Source organism: Hyla sarda, chromosome 4 (assembly GCF_029499605.1).
Source record: "Hyla sarda isolate aHylSar1 chromosome 4, aHylSar1.hap1, whole genome shotgun sequence".
NCBI lineage: Eukaryota > Metazoa > Chordata > Amphibia > Anura > Hylidae > Hyla > Hyla sarda.
In genome coordinates, this window is record NC_079192.1 from 111,286,639 (window position 1) to 111,310,611 (window position 23,973).

The window sequence follows — 23,973 nt, forward strand, 5'->3', positions numbered from 1 at the left end:
AGAAATAACTTTTTTAGAATAGAAAAAAGGAGACAATGAAATAAAAAATAATAGATCACTGTAGTATCTCAAAACTGAGTTCTCATCTCCGTGTCTCTAGAGCTTCTACTTCCTTTATAAGTAAAGGTTGAGGTTTGAAGATTAAGATCTCTGGACCTTTTCCAGCACAGTTTGCAAATGACTTGCCTCTTGCTTCGCTGTCCATTGTGCAGGATCCTATGTGTAAGTGCAACAAAGAAATGTACTGATCTTTTACAAGTCATCTCCATAAACTGTAAAGTACAATTGGACTGGAGGTTAAAGAAAACCTGTCATTATTTTGAAGCATCCTGAACTATGGGGTCCCTTATCACAATGATACAGTATACACTCTGAATGACTGTGTCATTTCAGGAAACTCGTTGGTGTAATGTTGGCCATAAACAGGGCTCCAAGTCATTGGAAAGGTCTGAAGACTGACAGAACTCTCCCATTTTTCCAATAGAGACAGCTATGTCAATCAGGGCTGTCGTTGCGTACATAGGACAGACCACTAGAAGGATTGAGACACGTCTAACTGAACACAAGCTGGTATTTAGAGGATTTCTACAAACCAGGAGCTGTAGAGAGACAGAGGAAGACGGATTGAGATTTGGAGAAACAACAGTAGCGAAACGCTTTCTGGTTAAGAGTATTCAGTGAATGATTTTAGATGTCAGATTGTGGAAGAAGTCCCTGTCATTTGTTTGAACAAAACCATGAGTAAAAAGCGTTTGTTGCAGAGGTAGACCTTTTAGATCTCCAAACTTGGTACATTAGAACCATTAGGTATGAATTCAATTTGCAGTTCTACCCCTGAAAGACACAGCCCATTATTGACTTGAGGACAGAGCAAATTTTTTTTTTTATTTAATTATTTTAATTTTCCATCTACATATTCATAAGAGGGCTTTTTTTGTGTGACCAATTTTACTTTGTAATGACACCTTTCTTACCACAAAATGTATGGTGTAACAAGAAAAATAATTATTTAGTATGCTTAAAGGGGTAGTCCAGGAAAACCCTTTTTTAATTTTATGGCTCCAGAAAGATTTGTAAATTACTTCTATTAAAAAATCTTCCAATAATTATCAGATGCTGAGTTGTTCTTTTCTGTCTGGCAAGAGTGCTCACTGCTGACATCTCTTCTTGTCTCGGGAACTGCACAGAGTAGAAGAGGTTTGCTACGAGGATTTGCTTCTACTCTGGACAGTTCCCGGGACAGGTGTCATCAGAGAGCACTTAGACAGGAAAGAACAACTCAACTTTAGCAGCTCATAAGTACTGAAAGGATTCATATTTTTTAATATAATTAATTTACAAATCTGTTTAACTTTCTGGAGCCAGTTGATATATATATATATATATATATATATATATATATATATGTTACGCCGAGCGCTCCGGGTCCCCGCTCCTCCCCGGAACGCTCGCTACACTCTCGCTACTGCAGCGCCCCGGTCAGATCCACTGACCCGGTGCGCTGCGATACCGCCTCCAGCCGGGATGCGATTCGCGATGCGGGTGGCGCCCACTCGCGATGCGCACCCCGGCTCCCGTACCTGACTCGCTCTCCGTCGGTCCTGTCCCGGCGCGCGCGGCCCCGCTCCCTAGGGCGCGCGCGCGCCGGGTCTCTGCGATTTAAAGGGCCACTGCGCCGCTGATTGGCGCAGTGGTTCTAATCAGTGTGTTCACCTGTGCACTCCCTATGTATACCTCACTTCCCCTGCACTCCCTCGCCGGATCTTGTTGCCATTGTGCCAGTGAAAGCGTTCCTTGTGTGTTCCTAGCCTGTGTTCCAGACCTCCTGCCGTTGCCCCTGACTACGATCCTTGCTGCCTGCCCCGACCTTCTGCTACGTCCGACCTTGCTTCTGTCTACTCCCTTGTACCGCGCCTATCTTCAGCAGTCAGAGAGGTTGAGCCGTTGCTAGTGGATACGACCTGGTCACTACCGCCGCAGCAAGACCATCCCGCTTTGCGGCGGGCTCTGGTGAACACCAGTAGTGACTTAGAACCGGTCCACTAGCACGGTCCACGCCAATCCCTCTCTGGCACAGAGGATCCACCTCCTGCCAGCCGGCATCGTGACAGTAGATCCGGCCATGGATCCCGCTGAAGTTCCTCTGCCAGTTGTCGCCGACCTCACCACGGTGGTCGCCCAGCAGTCACAACAGATAGCGCAACAAGGCCACCAGCTGTCTCAACTGACCGTGATGCTACAGCAGCTACTACCACAACTTCAGCAATCATCTCCTCCGCCAGCTCCTGCACCTCCTCCGCAGCGAGTGGCCGCTTCAGGCCTACGACTATCCTTGCCGGATAAATTTGATGGGGACTCTAAATTTTGCCGTGGCTTTCTTTCACAATGTTCCCTGCACTTGGAGATGATGTCGGACCAGTTTCCTACTGAAAGGTCTAAGGTGGCTTTCGTAGTCAGCCTTCTGTCTGGAAAAGCCCTGTCATGGGCCACACCGCTCTGGGACCGCAATGACCCCGTCACTGCCTCTGTACACTCCTTCTTCTCGGAAATTCGAAGTGTCTTTGAGGAACCTGCCCGAGCCTCTTCTGCTGAGACTGCCCTGCTGAACCTGGTCCAGGGTAATTCTTCCGTTGGCGAGTACGCCGTACAATTCCGTACTCTTGCTTCAGAACTATCCTGGAATAATGAGGCCCTCTGCGCGACCTTTAAAAAAGGCCTATCCAGCAACATTAAAGATGTTCTGGCCGCACGAGAAATCCCTGCTAACCTACATGAACTCATTCATCTAGCCACTCGCATTGACATGCGTTTTTCCGAAAGGCGTCAGGAGCTCCGCCAGGATATGGACTTTGTTCGCACGAGGCGTTTTTTCTCCCCGGCTCCTCTCTCCTCTGGTCCCCTGCAATCCGTTCCTGTGCCTCCCGCCGTGGAGGCTATGCAGGTTGACCGGTCTCGCCTGATACCTCAAGAGAGGACACAACGCCGCATGGAGAATCTCTGCCTGTACTGTGCCGGTACCGAACACTTCCTGAAGGATTGTTCTATCCGTCCTCCCCGCCTGGAAAGACGTACGCTGACTCCGCACAAAGGTGAGACAGTCCTTGATGTCAACTCTGCTTCTCCACGTCTTACTGTGCCTGTGCGGATATCTGCCTCTACCTTTTCCTTCTCTACCATGGCCTTCTTGGATTCCGGATCTGCAGGAAATTTTATTTTGGCCTCTCTCATCAACAGGTTCAACATCCCGGTGACCAGTCTCGCCATACCCCTCTACATCAATTGTGTTAACAATGAAAGATTGGACTGTACCATACGTTTCCGCACGGAGCCCCTCCTAATGTGCATCGGACCTCATCACGAAAAAATTGAGTTTTTGGTCCTCCCCAATTGCACTTCCGAAATTCTCCTTGGACTACCCTGGCTTCAACGCCATTCCCCAACCCTGGATTGGTCCACAGGGGAGATCAAGAGCTGGGGTACCTCTTGTTTCAAGGACTGCCTTAAACCGGTTCCCAGTACTCCCTGCCGTGACCCTGTGGTTCCCCCTGTAACCGGTCTCCCTAAGGCCTATATGGACTTTGCTGATGTGTTTTGCAAAAAACAAGCTGAGACTCTACCTCCTCACAGGCCTTATGACTGTCCTATTGACCTCCTCCCGGGCACTACTCCACCCCGGGGCAGAATTTATCCTCTGTCCGCCCCAGAGACTCTTGCTATGTCTGAGTACATCCAGGAAAATTTTAAAAAGGGCTTTATCCGCAAATCCTCCTCTCCTGCCGGAGCTGGATTTTTCTTTGTGTCCAAAAAAGATGGCTCCCTACGTCCTTGCATTGACTACCGCGGTCTTAATAAAATCACGGTAAAGAACCGCTACCCTCTACCTCTTATCTCTGAACTCTTTGATCGCCTCCAAGGTGCCCACATCTTTACCAAACTGGACTTAAGAGGTGCTTATAATCTCATCCGCATCAGGGAGGGGGATGAATGGAAAACGGCATTTAACACTAGAGATGGACACTTTGAGTATTTGGTCATGCCCTTTGGCCTGTGCAACGCCCCTGCCGTCTTCCAAGACTTTGTTAATGAAATTTTTCGTGATCTCTTATATTCCTGTGTTGTTGTGTATCTGGACGATATTCTGATTTTTTCTGCCAACCTAGAAGAACACCGCCAGCATGTCCGCATGGTTCTTCAGAGACTTCGTGACAACCAACTTTATGCCAAAATGGAGAAATGTCTGTTTGAATGTCAATCTCTTCCTTTCCTAGGATACTTGGTCTCTGGCCAGGGACTACAAATGGATCCAGACAAACTCTCTGCCGTCTTAGATTGGCCACGCCCCTCCGGACTCCGTGCTATCCAACGTTTTTTGGGGTTCGCCAATTATTACAGACAATTTATTCCACATTTTTCCACCATTGTGGCTCCTATCGTGGCTTTAACCGAAAAGAATGCCAATCCTAAGTCATGGCCTCCTCAAGCGGAAGACGCCTTTAAACGGCTCAAGTCTGCCTTTACTTCTGCTCCCGTGCTCTCCAGACCTGACCCATCTAAACCCTTCCTATTGGAGGTTGATGCCTCCTCAGTAGGAGCTGGAGCGGTTCTTCTACAAAAAAATTCTTCCGGGCATGCTGTTACCTGTGGTTTTTTTTCTAGGACCTTCTCTCCGGCGGAGAGGAACTACTCCATCGGGGATCGAGAGCTACTGGCCATTAAATTAGCACTTGAGGAATGGAGGCATCTGCTGGAGGGATCAAAATTTCCAGTTATTATTTACACCGATCACAAGAATCTCTCCTATCTCCAGTCTGCCCAACGGCTGAATCCTCGCCAGGCCAGGTGGTCTCTGTTCTTTGCCCGGTTTAATTTTGAAATTCACTTTCGCCCTGCCGATAAGAACATTAGGGCCGATGCTCTCTCTCGTTCCTCGGATGCCTCGGAAGTAGAGCTCTCTCCGCAACACATCATTCCTCCTGACTGCCTGATCTCCACTTCTCCAGCCTCCATCAGGCAAACTCCTCCAGGGAAGACCTTCGTCTCTCCACGCCAACGCCTCGGAATCCTCAAATGGGGTCACTCCTCCCATCTCGCAGGCCATGCGGGCATCAAGAAATCCGTGCAACTCATCTCTCGTTTCTATTGGTGGCCGACTCTGGAGACGGATGTTGTTGATTTTGTGCGGGCCTGCACTGTCTGTGCCCGGGACAAGACTCCTCGCCAGAAGCCCGCTGGTCTTCTTCATCCTCTGCCTGTCCCCGAACAGCCTTGGTCTCTGATTGGTATGGACTTTATTACAGACTTACCCCCATCCCGTGGCAACACTGTTGTTTGGGTGGTCGTTGATCGATTTTCCAAGATGGCACATTTTATTCCTCTTCCTGGTCTTCCTTCAGCGCCTCAGTTGGCAAAACAATTTTTTGTACACATTTTTCGTCTTCACGGGTTGCCCACGCAGATCGTCTCGGATAGAGGCGTCCAATTCGTGTCAAAATTCTGGAGGGCTCTCTGTAAACAACTCAAGATTAAATTAAACTTTTCTTCTGCTTATCATCCTCAATCCAATGGGCAAGTAGAAAGAATTAACCAGGTCCTGGGTGATTATTTACGGCATTTTGTTTCCTCCCGCCAGGATGACTGGGCAGATCTTCTACCATGGGCCGAATTCTCGTATAACTTCAGAGTCTCTGAATCTTCTTCCAAATCCCCATTTTTCGTGGTGTACGGCCGTCACCCTCTTCCCCCCCTCCCTACTCCCTTGCCCTCTGGTTTGCCCGCTGTGGATGAAATAACTCGTGATCTTTCCACCATATGGAAAGAGACCCAAAATTCTCTCTTACAGGCTTCATCACGCATGAAGAAGTTTGCTGATAAGAAAAGAAGAGCTCCCCCCATTTTTTCTCCCGGAGACAAGGTATGGCTCTCCGCTAAATATGTCCGCTTCCGTGTTCCCAGCTACAAATTGGGACCACGCTATCTTGGTCCTTTCAAAATTTTGTGCCAGATTAATCCTGTCTCTTACAAACTTCTTCTTCCTCCTTCTCTTCGTATTCCTAATGCCTTTCACGTTTCTCTTCTTAAACCACTCATCATCAACCGTTTCTCTCCCAAACTTGTTTCTCCCACTCCTGTTTCCGGCTCTTCGGACATCTTCTCCGTAAAGGAGATACTGGCCTCCAAGAAGGTCAGAGGGAAAACCTTTTTTTTGGTCGACTGGGAGGGCTGTGGTCCTGAAGAGAGATCCTGGGAACCTGAGGACAATATCCTAGACAAAAGTCTGGTCCTCAGGTTCTCAGGCTCCAAGAAGAGGGGGAGACCCAAGGGGGGGGGTACTGTTACGCCGAGCGCTCCGGGTCCCCGCTCCTCCCCGGAACGCTCGCTACACTCTCGCTACTGCAGCGCCCCGGTCAGATCCACTGACCCGGTGCGCTGCGATACCGCCTCCAGCCGGGATGCGATTCGCGATGCGGGTGGCGCCCGCTCACGATGCGCACCCCGGCTCCCGTACCTGACTCGCTCTCCGTCGGTCCTGTCCCGGCGCGCGTGGCCCCGCTCCCTAGGGCGCGCGCGCGCCGGGTCTCTGCGATTTAAAGGGCCACTGCGCCGCTGATTGGCGCAGTGGTTCTAATCAGTGTGTTCACCTGTGCACTCCCTATGTATACCTCACTTCCCCTGCACTCCCTCGCCGGATCTTGTTGCCATTGTGCCAGTGAAAGCGTTCCTTGTGTGTTACTAGCCTGTGTTCCAGACCTCCTGCCGTTGCCCCTGACTACGATCCTTGCTGCCTGCCCCGACCTTCTGCTACGTCCGACCTTGCTTCTGTCTACTCCCTTGTACCGCGCCTATCTTCAGCAGTCAGAGAGGTTGAGCCGTTGCTAGTGGATACGACCTGGTCACTACCGCCGCAGCAAGACCATCCCGCTTTGCGGCGGGCTCTGGTGAACACCAGTAGTGACTTAGAACCGGTCCACTAGCACGGTCCACGCCAATCCCTCTCTGGCACAGAGGATCCACCTCCTGCCAGCCGGCATCGTGACAATATATATATATATATATATAGATATATATATATATATATATATATATATATAAAAGTTTTTCCTGGATAACCCCTTTAAATTGTCCTTTCCCGACTCCTATAAATTTTTCATTTTTTCATGTAATGGGCTGTATTAGGGCAAATTTTTTTGTGCCGTGATCTGTAGTTTTGTATCAATTTTGTTTTGTTTGCTTTCTATTTGTATTTTCATACATATTTGCCATTTACCATGCGTGATCATAAACATTATATTTTCATAGTTTGGATAATTATACACGCTGAAATACTAAATGAGTTTATTTTTTTATTTTTTTTCCAAATTCAAGTTTTATTGAAAGTTTTCTTACAAGTAAGAAAAAAGTGAAAACATGTCAAATAAAACATTATCCAGTATAACCAGGTATGCAGAGGAACAGTTGCATAGGCTGGGCACATAACAAGATGGTAGAAGTTGGATCTCAGAGAGCAGATATATTGAAGATAGTGAGTAGTGAGCAAGCAACTGGGATAATGTAAAAACATATCAATAAAGTTTATTATTTTTATGTTTTTTTTTTTTTTTGGGGGGGGGGGAGGGGCATGTAAATGGGAAAATAAGTGAGATTTTATTTTATATTTAGAGAGGTTTTTATATAATTTTGAAAATATATATATTTTTTTTTATTTCACACCTTTTATATGGAATCGCTACATTGTTTTCACTGTATAATGCTATGCTAAGCCAGACTTCATCAGTGTATTGGCTGCGGCAGCCGGAGATAGGTTTAGGGACCCTGTGCCACCATTTTAGCCCATCGGTCCACTGAGTTATCTGGCATCTAGGATATAAGGCTTTAGATGCCATGACCGGCATTGATGATAGCATCTAAAAGGCTAATGGTAGTGAGCAATTGCATTCCCTGCTCCCCGTCATTAGCGGCAAGTGACCAGCTGCTGATAGTAGCCAGAACTCACTACTATAAAGCAAGTGCAGCTCCTGCACATGATTCAAAGTCACGTCATTCCCCAGTGCGTACATTTACACTATGGTATGTTAAGTCTCAGATACCCCTAACAGGTTAAAACCTTATTTATAATACATATATGTAGTCTATGGCTTTTGTGAAATACAGTGGTCCCTCAACATACGATGGTAATTTGTTCCAAACGAGCCATCGTTTGTCGGATCCGTCGTATGCTGAGGGATTTGTGCAATGTAAAGTGTAGGAAGCTGTACTCACCTGTCCCCGCCGCTCGTGATGGTGTCCCCGCCGCTCCCGATGGTGACCCCGGGCCTCCGCTGGGCTCTCCTGGTCTTCTCCGGTCCTCCGCTGTCTTCTCTGGTCCTCTGCTGTCTTCCGCAAGGCCTTGCTGGGCCTGCGTAGCGACGTCATTACGCCGCTGCGTACGCCATTCCTATTGGATGACGTGCGCAGCAGCGTATTGACGTAATCGGAGAGGGCCGCGAAGACAACGGAAGACCAAAGATGGACCCGGAGGGCACCCCGGAGCATCGCGGAGGGGTAAGTAATACTTACCGCACCACAAGGGGAACATTAAGCTGCTATCCGGCAGCAGCTTAAGCATTTTGCGCTGCCGTATAGCACTTAATGCGATGGCCCCGACATAAAAAAGCATCGTATGTCGATGCTGACATCGACATGCAATGGCCTCTGAGAGGCCATTGTATGTCGATTTGATCATATCTCGGGGCCATCGTAGGTCGGGGGGGGGGGGGGGGTCACTGTAACATACTGTTTTTTTTCTAGCATGTTTTGAAGTGAACTTTATCCTCTTAAGGACCGAGCCAATTTTCACTGTTGGACCCGGCCATTTTTTGCACATCTGACCACTGTCACTTTAAACATTAATAACTCTGGGATGCTTTTACCTTTCATTCTGATTCCGAGATTGTTTTTTTGTGACATATGCTACTTTATGTCATCATTTCATGGTGAAAAATTCCAAAATTTTATGAAAAAATTTAAAATTGCATTTTTTTTTACTTTGAAGCTCTCTGCTTATAAGGAAAATGAATATTCCAAATAAATGATATATTGATTCACATATACAATATGTCTACTTTATGTTTGCATCATAAAGTTGACATGTTTTTACTTTTGGAAGCCACCAGAGGGCTTCAAAGTATAGCAGCAATTTTCCAATTTTTCACAAAATTTTCAAAATCGAAATTTTTCAGGGACCAGTTCTGTTTTGAAGTGGATTTGAAGGGCCTTCACATTAGAAATACCCCACAAATGACCCCATTAAAAAATTGCACCCCTCAAAGTATTCAAAATGACATTCAAAAGGTTTGTTAACCCTTTAGGTGTTTCACAGGAATAGCAGTAAATTGAAGGAGATAATTCTAAATCTTCATTTTTTACACTCGCATGTTCTTGTAGACCCAGTTATTGAATTTTTACAAGGGGTAAAAGGAGATAAATCTTTCTTAAATTTGTAACCCAATTTCTCTCGAGTAAGAAAATACCTCATATGTGTATGTCAAGTGTTCGGCGGGCGCAGTAGAGGGCTCAGAAGGGAAGAAGCGACAGTGGGATTTTGGAGAGTGAGTTTTTCTGAAATGGTTTTTGGGGGGCATGTCACATTTAGGAAGCCCCTATGATGCAAAATAAAAATAAAAAATTAAAAACACATGGCATACCACTTTGGAAACTGCACCCCTCAAGGCACGTAACAAGGGGTCCAGTGAGCCTTAACACCCCACAGGTGTTTCACGACTTTTCGTTAAAGTTGGATGTGTAAATGATTTTTTTTTTCACTAAAATGCTAGTTTTCCCTCAAATAATTTTTTTTACAAGGGATAATAGGACAAAATGCCCCCCAAAATTTGTAACCCCAACTCTTCTGAGTATGGAAATACCCCATGTGTGGACATCAACTGCTCTGCTGGCGCACTACAATGCTCAGAAGAGAAGGAGCGCCATTGAGCTTTTGTGAAAAAAAATAGTTTGGAATGGAAGTCAGGGGCCATGTGCATTTACAAAGCCCCCCGTGGTGCCAGAACAGTGGACCCCCCCCCCCCCATGTGACCCCATTTTGGAAACTACACACCTCACAGAATTTAATAAGGGGTGCAGTGAGTATTTATACCCCACTGGCGTTTGACAGATCTTTGGAACAGTGGGCTGTGCAAATGAAAAATTACATTTTTCATTTTCATGGACCACTGTTCCAAAAATCTGTCAGACATCTGTGGGGTGTAAATGCTCACTGTACCCCTTATTACATTACATGAGGGGTGTAGTTTCCAAAATGGGGTCACATGTGGGTATTTCTTATTTGCGTTTACGGCAGAACCGATGTAAAATCAGCCACCCCTGGTGTAGCCCCCAACTTTTCCTTTTCATAAGGGATAAAAGGAGAACCCCCCCCCCCCCCCGCCCAAAAAAAATTTGTAGTACATATGTGGCCCTTAATTGTTTCCTTGAAATACGACAGGGCTCCGAAGTGAGATAGCGCTATGCGCATTTGAGGACTAAATTAGGGATTGCATAGGGGTGGACATAGGGGTATTCTACGCCAGTGATTCCCAAACAGGGTGCCTCCAGCTGTTGCTAAATTCCCAGCATGCCTGGACAGTCAGTGGCTGTCCAGAAATGCTGGGAGTTGTTGTTTTGCAACAGCTGGAGGCTCTATTTTGGAAGCACTACCCTATGATACATTTTCATTTTTATTGGGGGGGGGGACAGTGTAAGGGGGTGTATATGTAGTGTTTTGCCCTTTATTATGTGTTAGTGTAGTGTTTTTAGGGTACATTCGAACTGGCGTGTTACGGTGGGTTTCCCGCTAGGAGTTTGTGCTGCGGCGAAAAATTTGCCGCAGCCCAAATTGAAGCAGGAAACTTACTGTAAACCTGCCCATGTGAATGTACCCTGTACGTTCACATGGGGGGGCAAACCTCCAACTGTTTCAAAACTACAACTCCCAGCATGTACTGACAGACCGTGCATGCTGGGAGTTGTACTTTTGCAACAGCTGGAAGCACAGTGGTTGGAAAACCTTCAGTTTGGTTCTGTTACCTAACTCAATATTTTCTAACCAGTGTGCCTCCAGCTGTTGCAAAACTACAACTCCCAGCATGTACTGATCACCGAAGGGCATGCTGGGAGATGTAGTTATGCAATAGCTGGAGGTACACAACTACAACTCCCAGCATGCCGAGACAGCTGTTTGGGCATGCTGGGATTTGCAGTTTTGCAACATCTGGAGGGCTACAGTTTTAGAAAACACTGCAAAGTGATCTCCAAACTGTGGTCCTCCAACTGTTGCAAAACTACAAACCCCAGCATGCCCAGACAGCAAACAGCTGTTTGGGCATGCTAGGAGTTGTAGTTTTGCAAGATCTGGAGGGATACAGTTAGAAACCGCTGTATAGTGGTCTCTAACTGTAGCCCTCCAGCTGTTGCAAAACTACATATTCCAGCATGCCCAAACAGCTATCTGGGCATTCTGGGAGTTGTAGTTTTGCAACATCTGGAGGGCTACAGTTAGAGACCACTGTATAGAGGTCTCAAACTGTACCCTCCAGATGTTGCTAGGCAACTCACAGGCATCCGTACAATCCAGCCGCACAACATCGCCGCCCGTTGATCTCTGTCACCCGCAGCCTCCGACGCCCGCCCGGATGGGTAAGTGGATCTTCGGCGCCGGTCCCTGTCGGGTTTCCCCATCCTGCCCCCCCTATTGTGGGTGGGCAGGACGGGGAAAACGAAAGTTAACCCCCCGCCCCCGATCTGCTATTGGTGGTCGTGTCTAGACCATCAATAGCAGGGATAGGAGGGGTGGCAACCCTGCCACCTCACTCCTATCCCTTCAGGGGGATCGTGGGTGTCTTAGACAACCGCGATTCCCCTTATATTCCGGGTCACAAGGTCACCATAGACCCATAATGACCCAGAATCGCGCAAATCGCAAGTGTGAATTCACTTGCGATTTGCCGCGATCGCCGACATGGGGGGGGGGGGGGGTTTGCACGGGATGGGCGTTTGCACGGGATGCCTGCTGAATGATTTCAGCAGGCACCCCGATCCGATCCCCGCCCGGTGCGTGGCGGGGGCCGGAATTCTCCATGACGTACGCCTACGTCATGGGTCCTTAAATACCAGGGTGTCATGACATAGGCGTACGTCAAGGGTCCTTAAGGGGTTAAGGTCTAAATTTTTAGGAATGAATAGTGTACATTTGACATTTGTTAGATCTCTTAGCTTGGTTGTAGTATGCATGAATAAGGGGGAGGACCCCCGAATGTTTCACGCCAGAATCTATTATGCTTTTGACCGTTTGGAGTTCAGCCATGAAGTGCTAGTTTTGTATGAGCTTTGTATGCCAATTTCAATAAAAGATAATTGGAAGAAATATAAGAAATTAAAAGAAAAAGGAGATGCAAACAAGACAACTGTAAGTCATTTTTATGCTTGTCTATTTGTTTGACCACCCCAATGAGTACAATTCCCATTAGTTCGAACTACGATTTTTCTGAAATGGTTCAGGCAACATTAAACAAGTGACAGGTTCCCTATAACATTTCTGGATCCTAAACTTTACCCAAGTTGAAAAAAAGTGTGTTTTTGATTTAGTTACAGTCAGTCACAGCACCAACATATTCCTAACTCAGTGCTGTACACTGGTTGTATTCAGTCACTCTGTATGCATACAGAGATAGCTGTCAGTCACTAATTCGGACCACCCACTGTTCTCCTATGTTTAGAACAAGCAGGCATTTGGGTGAATAAGTTACAAGTTATACTGAATGTTATTTCTATAACATACTGCTGGCAAATCTACTGCTTGGTCAATAAGATAGGTTCCCTGTAAATTTCCAACACTCGCTCCCGAAAAATTTTACAGAAAACCAATAGCGCTATGTTTTTGAAGTGTGAGAGAAAACCAAAGTATTCTGAGTAAACTACTGCAAAAACTTATGAAACTAGTTCAGTATCATAATACAGCTTATCTAAATGGCCACCTGTTTACAGATCATCCTACAACATTTATAGCAGCTCTTTGGATGGGAGAACTTTGCAAACAATAGCACACAAGACATGCTCTAATTTCCTAATATACTCAGTGCTGCAATTTGTTCCCAGAGCGATGATCTCAGGGGCCATGACTACATGGGGGCTGTGTAAGTTTACGTCACAACCATATGGACAGAATACCTTCAAACCCCTATGGATGTATCCCAAGTCTTTAGAAGAGAAGTAATAGCCCTTCCCCCAGTAGCACTGGTCCTCTAGAGTTTGCTAGTAAATTAGAACACATTTTATGCTCTATTAAGTCTGTTTTATGTACTCACAGAGAGCCTCTTCAGATTTTTCAACTAAAATATCTAACATAAATGTCTATGTATGTTAATGTAAGAAGCATAAGATTTCGTAAGTACAGCTATCTACAAAACTTTCACAGAAATCCGACCATGACCATAATTGCTGATATCTAAACATTGAAAAGAATTCTTAAAGCATTAGTGTAATTTAGAAAAAATGTTGACATGTAATGCAGACATGTGAAAACTTTTGATCTGTCATGGTCTCAGTGCTGAGGTCCCCATGATCTCCAGATATAGCTGGGTTAAGTGTACATCAGTGCCCTTCATGTCCTATCACTGTGCTCGCATCAACTCTTTGCAGGAGGTGGGCTTCATTATTTTCTTTTGAGTCCATCTTCTGCATTGTGCACAAGGTAAGAAGTAAAGTGCACTGAGCTTTATTCGGCTATATCTGGAGAATGGTGGGGGTCTCAGCACTAAGACCCGACCAATCAAAACTTTTCATATGTCTGTATGACCTATCAAAAGTTGCCAGTAGTGCTTTAAGGCTCATGCACACTATACTCTATATAACTTTGATTTCATTTGAAAGAGTCAGAATCTGTATGAATCTGGAAAAAAATTGTGTCACATCCCATGGGATGCTGTATTACTGAGAATCTTTTTAAAATATAGAGCAGTATGAAGGCTTTATACAGTGGCACACAAAGTCAGAGGTGTAACCTAACCCCTTAAAGGAATCTGTCATCGATGTCACCTGCACTACCCTGTCAGTACAGACAGGCAGTGCAGGTGACACTAATGACAACGATACTTAACTGGTCCCATTCAGTGCTGTGGTTCTCCTGCAATCCTCTGCCATATCTTCCATTCTTGGGCTGAGACGCCAACTCCTCGCTACATTGAGCAAGTGGAGCCGGACAACTCCGGCCCCCTGCAGCAGCAGGATCGTGTTGTTAGCTAGAATGTTCAGCTAACCATGGATTTTGGGCACACTGATCCCATTGAACATCTATTATATGTGAATGTTAGGGACAGTATCTCTCCCTACAGGACCACCATTATGCATTAAGGCTCTTTACCGAGCCATATTTTATTTTGCAGGTGGCATAGGGTCAGCTCTCTCTTGCAGGTCCCAGGTCACAACTATTAATGAATATTTCTATATCTGGTGTGGTGTATGACAATAGATTGTGATGGAGAGCCTCTCCGACTATGTGAATAGATCTTGTTATATGTGACATCATTCCTACTTGCAGGCATTATGGGAATATATAACAGGTTCTAAGCCATCTCACCCATATTATTTTCATATCTTTTGTTTTGAGTTTGGTCTCTACATTGTCCAATTATCTACCCCGGATTACACCAACATTGACCTGTTTGTAGAAACGCATTGGTAGAATAATACATTACATTCACCCAGAGTGGTGGTATACTTATTTGGCCCCTGGTGTGTATCTCCTCTGGGCTGGCTGGGCCTTGCAAAACCCAGAGTGTGCCGTGATTTTCACATTTTAGACCGAGGTTGTGTATATAACAATATTTCACTTGGACACTGGATTTAGAATAAATAATTTTATTTAAGGACATTAAAAGATACGTTTTATAGCACATCCTGAGCACTTGCTTCCCCATTTTTTGTTCTAGGGCTGACTTGGAGCGTGAATGGAGCTCAATGTTTGCTAGCAGCAGGACCCAGCTAGCAAACAGCAGTGACATCACAAAGTTCTGCCCATGCTCCATGTCGGCCCCAGAATGCAAGATATGGCGGAAGATTGCGGGAGAACCACAGTACTGGATGGGGCAGGGTAAGTATCATTGTCATCAGTGTCACCTGCACTATCTGTCTGTACCGACCGGTTAATGCAGGTGACACTGATGACAGGTTTCCTTTAAGGACACAGCCCATTTTGCCCTTAGGCCACGGCCAATTTTAATTTTAGCATTTTTGTTTTTTCCTCCTCACTTTACCATAAAATGCAGGGCAAAACAAAATTCTATATTACTTTTAAAAAACATAATTTTGCTACTTTTTGGAGGTTTTTATTGTTAAAAGGTGAATTTTATGATAAAACTTACATTTTATCAATAGTCTGTGGGTCTACATGATTAAAACAATACCCATTAAAAAAAAAAAAAGTCAAAATGTTTTGTATTTAAATGGTATTTGCCCTATTCTGACTTTCAGATTTTTTTTTCTTCCGTATATGGGGCTGTATGAGGGTTCTTTATTTTTTTTTACACTCAATAGATTGCTGGCACAGAATCATGCTAGCGAAATGGACCCAGACCGACACAGACCAGGTGAGGAGACCTCAAGTGAGCCTATAAAAGCAATCAGACCCCACATATATGTTGTGGGGGTGCCAATTAGGCAGGAGAATTGTCAATGTGGCTCTTAAGTGCCTTGATCATTATTGATCACACCACTAAAGGGGTTACTAATCGGCATGGGCAGAGTTTCCAATCACAGCTCAGCTTTTTTTTTTTTTTTCTCTACCAAAGCACTATGAATAATGGAAGCTAAGCTGTGATTGGTTGCTAAGGGTAACACAAAAAATCTGAAAACATTTTTTTTTTAAATCAACTGGATCCAGAAACATATTTGTAAATGAATTCTATTAAAAAAAATATTTATCCTTCTAGGACTTATCAGCTGCTGTATGCTCCACAGGTAGTTATTTTCTTTTTGAATTTCCTTTTTGTGTGATCACAGTGCTCTCTGCTGACACCTCTGTCCATTGTGGGCACTGTCCAGAGCAGGAGAGGTTTGCTATGGGGATTTGCTCCTACTCTGGACAGTTCCTAAAATGGACAGAGGTGTCAGCAGAGACACTGTGGTCAGACAGAAAGGGAATTCAAAAAGAAAAGAACTTCATCTGTAGTATACAGCAGCTGATGAGTACTGGAAGGATTAAGATTTTTAAATAGAATAAATTCACAAATCTGTTAAAATTTCTGGCACCAGTTGATAAAAAAAAATAAAAATAAAAGGTTTTCCAGTGGAGTACCCCTTTCAGTGCACAATTGTTAATAGCATCAATCATGCACAGTCTATGAAGTGAGTGCAGGGTTTAAAGGGGTACTCTGCCCCTAGACATCTTATCCCCTATCGAAAGGATAGGGGATAAGATGTCAGATCGCTGCGGTGCCGCTGCTGGGGAGCCCCGGGATCCCCGCTGCGGCACTGCACTATCATTACAGCACAGAGCGAGTTCGCTCTGCACGTAATGACGTGCAATACAGGGGCCGGAGCATCGTTACATCATGGCTCCGCCCCTCATGATGTCACAGCCCGCCCCTTTCAATACAAGTCTATGGGAGGGGGCGCGGTGGTCGCCATGCCCCCTGCCATAGACTTGCATTAAGGGGATGGGCCGTGATGTCACGAGGGGCGGAGCCATGACGTCACGCGGCTCCGTCCCCTGTATCGCCCGTCATTACGCACAGAGCGAACTCGCTCTGTGCTGTAATGATAGTGCAGTGCCGCAGCGGGGATCCCGGGGATCCCCAGCAGCGGCACCACGGCGATCTGACATCTTATCCCCTATCCTTTGGATAGGGGATAAGATGTCTAGGGGCGGAGTACCCCTTTAAATGGTTTGTGCAGGGGGCAGAAAAGATATTACATTTTCTCCCTCACTGGCACCCATCTTCCTCCCTGTGCTCATCTTGGAAGTATACCTTACCAAGACAAGCAGAAACAGGCATCGTGTGAAAATCTTTGCAGGCAGAGGAAACCATACCTATATGTGATGGCCGATAGCTGTATGAAATTGACAATGTTGCTGGGACATTGTACGGCTATCGGACGTTGCATACCAACGTGGTGCATGCAATGACTGATTTATGGTTTCTTCCCCCTCTCATCTCAGAATAAAAGAAATACCTATTCTTCCCCCCCTAAACTATTCCCCCATTTACTATGTGCTATGGCACTGTTGTTGTCTGTTGTCCCTTAACCACTTAGCCTTGGTGCAACCTTTACCTCTGCACCTACAATCCTGCACTAAATGCCTACAGGGAAATCCAGCGAAATTAAGAAACATTTATTAAGATGTCTTATAGTAAGTTTCTTGTTGTTGCCCATAGCAACCAATCACAGCTCAGCTTTTTTTTTTCTACCAAAGCACTATGAATAATGGAAGCTAAGCTGTGATTGGTTGCTAAGGGTAACAAAAAAATCTTACTATAAGACATCTCAATAATTCTCCCCCACTGTGTATACTGAGTGATGATGTGCGCACTGGGCTTTATTATTCTTTGTACATTATTTGGGACATCACATAACTAAATATTCAACAAGAAGTGACACAGCTTTTACAAGCCAATAAAGTTATCAGTTTATTTTATGGGACATTAAAAATAAATGAAAACAGCTTCACTGGATCCAATAAATGAATCTTGATGGACCCATTCATGTAAGATTTCTCCAGCCACTTATAGCGTCATTTCTAGTACAGTCAAAAAATTAAAAGCCTAGCATTCTTAATGTAAAGCAGCAATTCAGAACTATGAGCAACATAAAGAAAGTACACAGAATTCCCAGATCTTCTGATTATTTGTATTCTTTGTAGGTGGATATGTTAGAAACAATGAGAAAGTGTTTTCTGTAGCACATTACAAAAGAGATCACCACGTAGTGCCAATGTATGATGGATTGTAAAAGTTGCATAGGACTACAGCCTGTCCTCTTGTTATGCTCTTTTAACATTCTATTCCAGTTTTGGATAGATTTTGGTTCATATATTGGTAACTAGAGATTAAAATTTCACTTTCTGCACAGTAGCTGGGACTCCTGTCAAAAACAGGAGTCCCTATTATTGTACTTACTGAGCAGTAGAAAATACACATCCCAGTGAATGATTGGTACCCAAAGGTGATGCTGTCCGCATTGCTGCTTAAACTCTACATTTAAAGGGCTGGACACTCTGCACTTGGCCCAAAGAAAGGTCAATGAGCAGCAAGGAACATAATGTTTGCCTAATGTATGTGTTACGTTATGTGCTCCGGCCGCACAAGCTGGCCGTGACTGCATGGTCCCTTTACTTGCTGTTGCCGGCGGGGCTGGGACTCACATTGCGGGACGTGCCCACATGCGAGCCCCAGTCCGTCACTCACTTGGTGTTTCTGCTGCCCCACCCTCTGCCTCACTGCTCCAGCGCACGTGTACCTGTCCCCGTGGGGGAGCTTTAAGATTTAAAGGGCCAGTGCGCTCATTAGCGTGGTTCACCTGTGGCTCATTTATATATTCCTACACCCTCCTCACTCCCCTTCTGGATCTTTGTTGCCTTGAGCCTGAGAGAAAGCATTCCTGTTTCTGCCTTGCCGTGTATCTGATCCTTCACTTTGTGACCCGACCTTGCTTCTCGCACTGCCTATTCTTGCCGCCTGCCTATTGACCTCCTGCTACGTCCTGACTACGCAACCGTGCCGCCGGCCCTGACCTTCTGCTATCTAGACTACAAGCTGACTTATCCCTCCTGTGCATTGCATCTCCTCAGCCGCCTGTGTGATCGAGCCATGCCAGGGGTAGCGACCTGGGTGCCGCCTGCCGCAGCAAGTCCATCCCGCTTTGCGGCTCTGGTGAAAACCAGTGGCACCTTAGACTCTGCTCCCTGGTATGGTCCGAGTCATCTGCCACACAGGTCCAGCGGATCCACATCCACTGGGGTTCCTGTCTTCTTAAACATGAGTGTTACAGTATGCATACTCTAATGTAGAACACCATGCCAACTATGTTGAGAAGCAGGGACTCTTGTTCAAGACATGACTCCCTATTCCTTTGCTGTAAACAACAGTGCTCTGTGCATTGCTGCTTACTGTCTTGCCAAAATATAGGCAAATGGTTATGCTGTGCATGGCCACTTACACTCCCTACACTACACTGCAAGTGTAGGACTGAATCTGATTTAGTCATTGAATCTAGAACAAATTTGATCTAGATCCAGTTTGAGAAAAGCCTCCTAAAATGAATTTTAGGAGGTTTATTCATCTCTGTTGACAATATATACTTATAAAGGATCATTTAACACAGACTTTCTACTGTCTGATTCCCTGAAGTATACATCCGATATATGCCTATTATGGATCTGTCATATATATTGAAGGGTCACTTGTACAAAAAAATTTATACCACTTGGTCTGCATATTTTACTGTATCTAGCCTCATGGAACAATATAGACGTCTGCATTATTGTATTAAGAATAACTCAGTCTATACAACCTGAATGAAGTCACAAATTGTACTCTCTCTTGACCTCCTTTAGGCAATAAAGATCAATGGTTACATATAATGTATATATTGGGGCGCATACAGTAAATGTGCCAAGCAAACACAGTGTGAAAAAAGTAGCTTAACATCCACTAATGGTAATCCATTGTACACCATGTATGAATGTAATCTCCCAAGTTTTCTGAGATTCTTTTATGAACAGGAATTAGCACTATTAGGATGCATTCACACTATAGAATTTCCAAGTGAAATTTCACTCATAAATTCGGCTCAGAGTCAGACATCTGCTGCCTGAATTTAATATTGGTGTGAATAGGTTTTCAATTTACATTGTGGAAATTTCAGATTCCAGACCTGCTGAAAGGATGAACATGCTCATTCTGTTGGTAGAATTCCACACGGACTTCAGTGCCATCAATGAGGCTGGTGCAGGGTCGGGCAGGTCCCCGATTGATATAGGCATTGGTGGCTGCATTCTGAATGTGGGTGCATTCTGAATGTGAATGCACCCTACGGCTCAATTCATTTTGAACCAGATTTTTACTTACAATTGTCAGTATACATCTAAAAGCCAACAAAAAAGTATCTATATGTAACTTGTGGCTACTATTATGGGGCAGACACATGCCTATAATGTCTCCTTTCTTAAAAGGTCTATCAGGTTTCTGTCTGGACACTTTTTGAATAATTTCTGGCTTTAAAAAAATGGAGACTACAGAAACTATAAAAGAAAACAATATGTTTAGATAAAGAATGTAAAACATACCCAAAACTTTAGAGTTTGGATGGTTTACATTTGGACTTGTCTAAAAAGAGAATTCAAAAGCCACAAGAAAAGAAGAAAAAAAAAAGAACACATCTGTCAAACTTTATGCAAACTGTACACTCTTTTAACAGATCTGTTTGATAGGGTTGTCAAAACGATATACACTAGTCATACAGCTGCATCTCTTTTTGGAAGTAGTTCTGGCATGGACGAAAAACAATAATGATGATCAGTCTCTCTGTTGCAGTGGATGCATGAAATAAGCAATATACTGTATATTATCATCAGAAATGCATAATATACAAGAATCTATAGAACCATCTTAAAAAGTTACTTGAGCTTTTATTTACTGACATACTGGCATATAGGAAACATGTACATGTCAAGCACCTGAAGTGGTATCTCCACTTACTATTATACTAGTATACATTATTTAATATTGTTATCAGCTGCAGTTATTAATAGACAATTATATGTATTATGAGATTTTCAAGCATGTTTTTAATCTACCGCACATTTTATGTAATGCACTTTATATAATATGAATGTACACTTTTGATACTGTTTACACTGCTTGTAATGCAATGTATTTTTTGCACTTATGCACTTTATTTTGCAAATTGTTTATATTGATCATGATGTTGATTACACACATATGTTTGGGTATATATACCCCCTACATGAGTTGTGTCACTAAGCTTGAAAATGGTCCTATGGTAGGACAGAAACGTTGCTGCTATGTGAGCCAATAAATCACCACTTTTTTTCACGTTATTGAGGAGTGCTGCGCTTTTTCTACATTTATATTACATGGACTTTGATCGGGTCTGGGGTGCTGGCACCCGCTGCTGTATTGGATAAGTAGATTTTCTTCATTGATATATATATATATATATATATATATATATATATATATATATATATAAATTGAATTGTATATAGATATGTCGACAATGTTTAATGTTGCTTCTAAAATGTAACAACGCTTGTTTGAGAAGGTTAAAAAGCAAAACACACCAATAAAAATGGCTTTTGAAAACTGAACTTTTCATAACTATAGATGTCAATGCGGCCAAATTATACAACCATTCAACCCATCCAAGAGTTAGCAAAAGAACAAGTTAAAAAAAGCAACAGCTAAAGCTATGAGATATACAAATACCTTTCTGCCTACAGGTGTATCTCCAGAGCAGGAAGAATGAACAGGATAAAGTATTGATAACTTGTTATACATCTGGATGGACCAACAGTCCTTACTCTTAGTGAGTCTTGGGCTTTTTGTTGCACATTATAGCAATACTTTGAGCTACAGTCATTATAGTGCACTTTTTTGGACTGCAGCCGACAGTCAAGAGTTAAACATAAAAAGTTACTCAATAGAAAGTCTCCATTTATACATCCTAAATAAGTAGAAATATCAAGGATGGAAAGAATAAGTATGAAATATCAAGGATGGAAATGTCACAATTCACAACTAAGATAGTATTTCCTTGGAATAACCGAGCAGATAACTTTTCATCCCATAAGATTTTTACTGTGATCCCTTGAGTATTTTTAAATAACAGACTAGATAGGATCTTTACTAAAATGTTGTGGTCAGTTCCAGTATGAATATAGCCCCAGTGTCTTATCACCGAGATTACATTACTGAAAGGCATGAAGACAGCAGAGAATATAAAAACCACTCAACACACCCAGGAGATACCAGGAAAAGCTTAGCTCATCCTCACTGCTGTCCAATATCCATCCAGACACGTGTAATGCCAGCCATGGGGGCAACTCACCACACCCGACACTGCACAGTCCTGCACTTCATGTAAATCTTATCCCAATCCACTAGTCCATCAGTGATCCATAATAGCAAATGACATATCAGCAGAATAAGGAATCATTTCCTCTGTTAAAGTTCTAACCTTACTATCTGCAAACCCTGTTATCAGAGAGGCAGCGGGCATAGGTGGGAAGTATTCTATTTACCAAACAAAGATTCAACACTATAATAAATAAAGTGGAACCCTTGATCCTCTTCCTTGCTGCATGTATCATCTCAGGAACTAGCCCTCATTTTCCTGTATCACATATATGTATGTGTGTGGATTCTTAGCAGTACAGGCTGGTTGTGCATTCAGGAGGCTTGTGTTGTGATACAAGCACAGCTTTGCATCATAACTATTGTTTTTCAGCATCCACTGTTTTGCATTAGAAGCTCTGCCATGTCTCCAAGGCATGGTCCTGCATTAAGCACAGTGCTTTCCAACAATATGTTGCATTTGTATTAGAAGCAGTTCATTAATAGCCTATAGCAGCTCCATCTCTCTGATGCCTTACATTCTCTCTGTTTATATTGCAACTGGAAACACAAGTGAATGGGAATCTGATGAAGCCATCAGTGATGTGTGTCACTCCATAGACACCTAGGCACAATACAAAAGTAGCATGCTTGTGTAATAGCTATTCTATCCACCACTAAAGCACATGACACATGATGGGGTTAACTACTAGCCTGTCTTATAAGAAAAGCATAGAAAGGCATGAGAGTTAAGCAAGAGCCAAGCTGAACTATGAAGACAAAGAAACTAGATCATCAGGAGCTCCCTGCTGGTCTACAAGAGGGGCTAGACGTGTATTTACCCGATTTCTTCCTCCAGCTCAGATATATCCGCCAAGATGAGGAAGACCACCAACAAGGTGACAGTGGCCAGTACCCAGCTCCTGAAGTCCAGATGCATAGCTCCTGCAGGTCCAGGCTAGTAATGCAAATGATGCCAAACAGCTCTCAGTACCAGCAGCTCCACAACTGCTCCAAGTCAATCCCAGCTCATTGCAAGCACAACAAGGCAGGCAGGGTCTCTGGTTATTCCTCCTCCTGTGATGAGTGGATGTGGGGGATAGTGGCAGATCATTGTCACCTATCATCAGAATACATGCTGCTGTTCTCACAGACACTGAGGAAAGAGCAGAGATCCATGCAAAGTCCTGGCACTCACTGGCTGACACACAGATCCTCCTCCCCACCTTCTCTTTGGCTTAAAGTTAGTATGACAGAGAAGAGGTCCTCACCTGGGAATGGTCCTCACCTCTGCAGGAGAATAGGGAGAGGTGTCTGCTGGTAGCAGTATATGAGAAACATATGAACATTACACTAGGCAGGGAATAGTGATATATACATAGAGCAGTGTTTCCCAACCAGGGTGCCTCCAGCTGTTGGAAAACTACAACTCCCAGCATGGGCATGCTGGCAGTTGTTGTTTTGCAACAGCTGGAGACACACTGTTTGGAAAATACTGATCTACAAGATAATTAGCTCAATGTCTCCCAACCAGGGTGCCTCCAGCTTTTCCAAAACTACAATTCCCAGCATGCCCGGACAGCCTTCGGCTGTCCGGGCATGCTGGGAATTGTAGTTTTGCAACAGCTGGAGGCACCCTGGTTTGGAATCACTGGAGCTTCACAGAATCGTTGGTAAGTAATGGGTTACACAGCATCTCGGTATGTGTTGCACAGCACAGACCAATGGTTCAGTAGCAGAATGGCTAGAGCAGGACCATGGCTGCTATATGTTTATATCTCACTATGTAAGTGTCAAAACAGCTGAAAAAGTGGCAAATGCCTGCAACTTTTATTCAATGTAACACCATATTGCAGTGGTTGATAGGAAATGC

At 44.2% G+C, this 23,973-nt stretch overlaps 1 protein-coding gene across 1 annotated transcript in view; it reads right to left on the reverse strand.

The window, feature by feature from the left end:
• Positions 1–23,380, reverse strand: part of ST8SIA2 (ST8 alpha-N-acetyl-neuraminide alpha-2,8-sialyltransferase 2) — a 338,633-nt gene extending 315,253 nt beyond the window's left edge. Inside the window, exon 1 of the mRNA XM_056571875.1 lies at positions 22,943–23,380. Within this exon, the coding sequence (XP_056427850.1) occupies positions 22,943–23,040 (98 nt within the window). The 5' untranslated portion in view covers positions 23,041–23,380. The remainder of the gene's footprint in view (positions 1–22,942) is intronic.
• Between the last annotated feature and the right edge of the window lie 593 nt (positions 23,381–23,973).